Source organism: Bactrocera tryoni, chromosome 5 (assembly GCF_016617805.1).
Source record: "Bactrocera tryoni isolate S06 chromosome 5, CSIRO_BtryS06_freeze2, whole genome shotgun sequence".
In the NCBI taxonomy this organism is placed as follows: domain Eukaryota; kingdom Metazoa; phylum Arthropoda; class Insecta; order Diptera; family Tephritidae; genus Bactrocera; species Bactrocera tryoni.
The window spans coordinates 50394919-50401483 of NC_052503.1; the positions used below are offsets into that span (position 1 = coordinate 50394919).

At 36.1% G+C, this 6565-nt stretch overlaps 1 protein-coding gene across 6 annotated transcripts; it reads left to right on the plus strand.

Moving 5' to 3' along the window:
- The first annotated feature begins 1794 nt into the window (after nucleotides 1–1794).
- Nucleotides 1795–4813, plus strand: LOC120777937 (probable serine hydrolase). 6 transcript variants are annotated; one of them, XM_040109536.1, is made up of 3 exons: nucleotides 1795–1815; nucleotides 3151–3321; nucleotides 3386–4813. In XM_040109536.1, the coding sequence occupies exons 2-3, from the start codon at nucleotides 3190–3192 to the stop codon at nucleotides 4274–4276; spliced, it is 1023 nt and encodes a 340-aa protein (XP_039965470.1). In that variant the 5' UTR covers nucleotides 1795–1815; nucleotides 3151–3189; the 3' UTR covers nucleotides 4277–4813. The 6 variants fall into 6 exon arrangements, with proteins under 6 accessions (XP_039965470.1, XP_039965469.1, XP_039965464.1 ...); XM_040109535.1 differs by lacking the exon at nucleotides 1795–1815 and adding an exon at nucleotides 2470–2534; XM_040109530.1 differs by lacking the exon at nucleotides 1795–1815 and adding an exon at nucleotides 2558–2885.
- The last annotated feature ends 1752 nt before the right edge of the window (nucleotides 4814–6565 follow it).

The following is a 6565-nucleotide window of genomic DNA, read 5'->3' on the forward strand; positions in this document are numbered from 1 at the left end:
ATCCCATCCCGCACGTGTTGTGGTTGCTTGTAACGTTGCGAGGTAGGCAGTCTGCTTTCTCTCCACTGCGACGCGGCACTCCTCATCGTACCAGCTGTTATTTTGCCTTTCCCGAAAGCCAATGCTAAAGAATTGGAAATGAATGCCGTCCCACAGTTCCCTTATACCGAGTTGTTGACGAGTGCTTTCAGTGAGCAGGAGTGCAAGGCGAGTAGAAAATCGTTCTGCTGTCTGTTATGATTGCAGTTTCTCGACGTCGAACCTTGTTTGTTGACGTGCGTTTTATGCTGCACCGAGGTGGGTGCGTATCTTGGCTGCAACAAGATAATGGTTCGAGTCGATGTTAGGACCTCGGAACGTACGCACTTCTAAAACACTGGAGACATGTCTTCCGTCTATCACAACTTGATCGATATGGTTGACTTTTCGATCCGGAGGCAGCCAGATAGCTTAGTGAATTTTTCTATGCTGGAAATATGCAGCGAAGTAGATCACGACTTTGACTGTACGGCTTTGCCTACCCAAAGAATACTTAGTTTAGGACCACTCCCAAGTGAATGGCAATCAGAGAACTTTCCTCACTTGCGTGAACTTCTACATATGACTCCATCCTCCTATTTATGAATTTTATTATTTTAGTAAGAGAAAAACTATACAGCGTAAAATTTAATTAGAACGCTGATTGTAATGTGATACTTTCACAAATTGTAAGTCTCTAATTGTTGTTGTTGTTGAAGCGGCAGAATTCTGGCGAGTTGACAGTCTTTTGCAGAATAAAAATTCGTGTCCGTTCTGGTTACATAGACCCGACTGCCGTTGGAACATGTAAGCCTCTACTTATACACTGTGATGAATCAATAAAATAGGCAAACAACAAAAATGTGAATTAAGTTAGCCGATATACACGATATACATATATTCGACCGGAAGTTTTAAATTCCTAAATTATGTATATGTCCTTAGGGGTAGTATTGGCCCGATTTTATCCACTCTAGTTACAAGGGCTCAATGTTATTAGAGAGAGAAGCTCTCTGATTATCATAAGATATCTCTCATCTTAAATCATTACTCTAGGAAAATGGGGGTTAATGTATTTAAGTTTGTATTGACCCAAATTTGACTCAATGACAAACTTTTATCAGGAAATGATTCTGTCTGAATTTGAATATTATACCCTAGAGTTTGACCAATTATTCGGTACAAAAGTTCTGGGGACTTGAAAAGTAATGGTCCGTTTTCGCAAGTTAGATATCATACCTTAGGGGCACTATTTGTTCAAGGTTTAATTCTAATAACTTTGTTGGCGCTTGATATCAGAGATACGAAAACATCCCCATTCGAATACTCTGGCAACTTGGGCTAGAAATTGCCCTTGTCGCTACATACGACACAACTTTTAATACAATTTTGAGGCCAACTTCATTTTGAATATTCACTTCCTTGCTTAAACATGAGTTCGGAAGTTGTTGCTTTACTTATTATATATGACGCGCTCTCTTCGACAGCCGAAATAAAATGGCGAAATCGTTTTAAATCGCACGACCAACCCAAACACGATCCAACTAACACAACCAACTTGACAAAATATCAAAAAATTTTGTTTTTCATCCAATCAGTTGGTACAACTCATACAACTACCCCATATACATAACAATCAGTTGTACAATTCGATGAAATTGGTACAATAATTGATGCGTGTGCCTTCCATTAGTTACAAAAGCTTCACGATGCCGTTATCGTAGAAAGCACTCAAAATTCATAGAAGTTTTGCACGAATTTAATAATTTAATAGAAGGATGGAATGGGTAAAAAGAGGTGAGTCACGAAAGGACATCTTCTTGTACGAAAACAACTTTAGAATATACTCAAAATCTGCATTTTTATCCCTATTAAGTTTTACTTGTTCTGCACTATACGAAAAATAGACTTTTTAATTTATGCAGAAATTGTTTGATACAATTGCATTTTCTATCAGTTTTTGTTTCCTCAATTTTGTGATCAGCTGTTTTACTCTTATTGTCAAGTTGGTACACGACTGGATTGGAAAAATTGATATCAAGACGGCGTTCAAGTTTGAAAAGTGATGAATCAGAGATAAAGAGATGCCCAACTCACATCTCATTGGAAATGACGCTCGGTACACATAGAGCGTGACAGACTGCAAGCGACATCTGTCAAATACTAAAATACACACGTTCTTAAGAACACAGTTATGTAGCTGTGCAGCTGCCTCAATAACTGTGTCCTTAAGAATGTGTGTATTTTAATATTTGACAGATGTCGCTTGCAGTCTGTCGCGCTCTATGTGTTCCGGGCGTGAGAAAGCAATTGCCAAACGTCAAAACCTCGTGAACTTTGACAGTTGGCAGGGAATGGCCAGATTGAAATCTTATCAAAAAAATTTGTAAATGGAGCGATTTGTTGTCTCGCTGAAAACCACTAAACCGTAGCAGCAAAATTTCTAGAATTGTTGCTATGCTATAGTTACCGCTCTCACTTAGTACTTATGTAGTACTTTTTAATCGTAATAAATGGTGGGTGTTTTAATTTAAATGCCCAAAAATTCTTATTTCGTTCGATGTGGCCACAATGGAAAAAGTTATAAAAAACGCGTATTTTGAGGCACTCTCGCATTATCCCTGATCCCTGGTATAACGTTCGGGTAAATATACGGGTTTGATCAAGGAACAACATAATTTTAACCCATTTTGGTGAATATTAAATGTGGGAATGTTTGTTTAACTTTCAAAAGTGTATTTCGGGGTGAAAATTAACAAAGAGATGAAATTCGGAATTCTACTTTTCATCTTTACCATGCCTTATTTACATCTGCATATAAGTACATAAATGAAGCAAATATGAAGCGTATAAAATTCGATCAAAAAGTAAACAGAATTATCTTTAACTGATTTCGTTATTATATTTTTGTTATAAAAAGTTGTTTGATAAAGTAATTACATAAATTCACTCAACTCTAATTAAATGAGGATGTAAATATGTATGTGCTTACAAGAGTTCAAAGTTCACCTAAATATTTTAATGCGCCAACAAACATTACAGTATAGGACCTTGTTTACCATCTTCCCTTTGCAACATTTACTATAAAGATTTGTAGATGAGTGAGTAAAGAAGTATAATTCTTTATTTCAGGTTATCACTTTTTGATTGTGTACTAATCCAGATGTTGAAATGGTATCGTCGTTAGGTACCAATGTATTTAAAATGTTCCAGAGAACACAATTCATGGGAACTAGGTTCATAAAAAGGCACATTTCATCAGCTCCCACAACGCTCAAAGATACAAATTACATCACAAAACATGTAAGTTGAAATTAAATTTAATAAAATGTTCTATTGAATGTGTAATAATTTCTCATTTCTTAAGTTTGAAGAAATTTCTATTCCAGTTCCCTGGGGTCATCTTAAGGGAAAATGGTATGGAACCAAAAATGTTAGGCCCATACTTGGGTTACATGGATGGCAGGACAATGCTGGTACATATGACACATTGGCACCACTGTTACCTAATCATCTTGGATTTCTTTCAATTGATTTACCCGGTCATGGGCATTCCTCTTGGTTGCCTATTGGAATTTCTTATCACTCTATTGATTACGTATCGTTATTGTTGCGAGTAATGGATTATTTTCAATGGGACAAAGTCTCAATGATTTGTCATTCTATGAGTTCTATAAATGGATTTATATTTAGCGCTCTTTTTCCTGAAAAGGTTGATATGATGGTTGGATTGGATGGTCTAAAGCCACTTGCACGGACTAGTGAAAGAATAATAGATAATTATAAAAGTTGTATGAATAGTATAACTTTACATGAAAACCGTATGAACACTTCAGAGCCACCTTGTTATGATTGGGATGAATTGGTCGAGCGTTTATATAACGGTTCAAACAAATCTGTTGAAAGGGAAGCATGTAAATTTTTGTTAGAGCGAGCAGTTCGACCATCTAAAAATAATCCTCAAAAGTATTTCTTTGCACGAGATAGTAGATTAAAAACGACGTATTTTTACAGTTTTGATGAAGATATACCATTAAAAATGGCACGCAATATAAATTGTCCTTATATGTTCATTAAAGCTTCACAATCCCCCTACTTCGAGCCACGCCAACATTTTGAAAAAACTTTGGACATTATGAAACAAAATCCTCATTTTGAGTTCTATGAAGTGGAAGGATCACATCACGTTCATTTAAATGATCCAAATAAAATTGCTCCAATGATAAATTCCTTCATCCATAAATGGCGTCCGTCTTAAATATAGAAAAATTTCTGAACAATAATTCTTCTGTCTCTCCTAAAATTATACATTATATGTATGTATGTATATATGTACATATAAATATCACAAATGTGAATGTAAATTTGTTGTTTACGTTTTCAGGTTGATCCACTTAATGGATCATTATGAAACTATGTAAATTAGACAAAAGTTATTTAATGCGAGCAAAGCTGCACATGAAGCTGGTTTATGTTAAAACAATGCTTTGAAGTATTTCAGAGAAAATACATAAGTACAAATGTACACATGGGTAAAAATATTTTTTTTTTATTATTTTAAGGTAGTTTACTTTGTAATCAAAAGATAGATCGCTTGAACTTAATGTATCTATACAGATAACTACTTGTCACGCGAAGAGTAACTATTTAAATAACCGAAAAAAATATGCTGCGTGAAATCAGAGAACGTTGATTGTTATGAAAACGTTGAAAAATTGCCCATGTGATAGATAAGCCTATGATTATAATGTGATAAATCAATAAAATGGACAAAGAATAAAAAAAGTTAAGCAAATGTATATACAATTTTATATGCTGAAATGTGAATTAAGATGGCCCATATATGTACATACAAACGGAAATTTTAAATTAGTAAATTATATATATATATATGTACATACACTGGCGGACAAAAGTTTTGGCACAGCTGATGTTGGTTGATTCAGTTCTCTGTAGTTCCGAAAATTTAAAAGGTAGGTTCTAATAATGTACTCGCCTTTATGTTATCTATCACTGTACTTAATTTCATGTATGTTATATCTGCTTGTTTTGTTACAATAAAAAACGAATATATTTCATTGGAAAAAAGTTTTAGCAGATTTATGTAGAATGTATATTTAAACATGGAAAAGAAAATGAAAATTTAATAACGGGTATTCAAACCATTCTTTTAATAACGTCATTTAAACGACTTGGCATGGAGTGCACAAATTTACTTGACACCTCAGATCCAATGTTGGTCCATTCATGCTGCAGTACGTCTTTTAATTGGCTTTTACTTGTTACGTTGTGCTTTTCAACTTTTAAGTTCGGTGAATGAGGAGGAGTTGCAAGAACGTGGGGAACGTAATGAATGATCCACATACGAACACCATAAGCTACTTGTATATGTTTGGGATCATTATCTTGATGAAAATAGAACTGATTCCCAAGATTCAGCTTTTCTACGCTTTCTTACAAGTTTTCATTCAATATGTTCATATGTATATATTCTTGATTTTTACCTGTTACGAATAAGCACACACCACACTGTTTTCGGATGCAGATGTTTATTTAATTCTTCCTTAAGGTAAGCAGAAGTATTTGTTGAAGTCAGTTTCGGATTTTTTTTTTATTTTACGTACCACATATGCCTCCTCTCTAGAACTAAATTTTCGCGGACGACCCGAACGTTCGCAACTTTGGAGACAACGGACTACTTTTCGCTCAAGACTATATTTCACTTTAAAAGTTAATGGTTTCTATTATGTGGTCAATCATTCATTCATTCAAATCATTCGATCTGCAGAACTTAATCGAGCAGGTACAATCTTTTAGAAGAGTGTACAACTGCTGGCGTATGCCGATGATATTGATATCATCGGTCTCAACATCCGCGCCGTTAGTTCTGCTTTCTCCAGATTGGGCAAGGAAGCAAAGCAAATGGGTCTGGCAGTGAACGAGGGCAAGACGAAATATTTCCTGTCACTACACAAACAGTTGTCGCACTCGCGACTTGGCTCTCACGTCACTGTTGATAGTCATAACTTTAAAGTTGTAGATAATTTCGTCTATCTTGGAACCAGTATAAACACCACCAACAATGTCAGCCTGGAAATCCAACGCAGGATAACTCTAACCAACAGGTGCTATTTCGGACTAAGTAGGCAATTGAGAAGTAATGTCCTCTCTCGACGAACAAAAACCAAACTCTATAAGTCACTCATTATTCCCGTCCTGCTATATGGTGCAGAGGCATGGGCGATAGAAACATCTGATGAGTCGACGTTTATTGTCCTTTGCGCATTGGCCACGGCGAATACCGCTTTCGATGGAACGATGAGCTATGTGAGATATACGACGACATTGACATAGTTCAGCGAATTAAAAAACAGCGGCTACGCTGATTAGCTCATGTCGTCCGAATGGACGAAAACACTCTAGCTCTGAAAGTATTCGACGCAGTACCCGCCGGGGGAAGCAGAGGAAGAGGAAGACCTCCACTCCGTTGGAAGGACCAGGTGGAGAAGGACTGGCCTCGTTTGGAATATCCAATTGGCGCCACGTA

Coding starts and splice junctions, on each gene's coding strand:
- LOC120777937 (XM_040109536.1), top strand. CDS start 3,190: ATGGTATCGTCGTTAGGTACCAATGTATTTAAAATGTTCCAGAGAACA. Junction 3,322..3,385: donor CAAATTACATCACAAAACAT/GTAAGTTGAAAT, acceptor TCATTTCTTAAG/TTTGAAGAAATTTCTATTCC.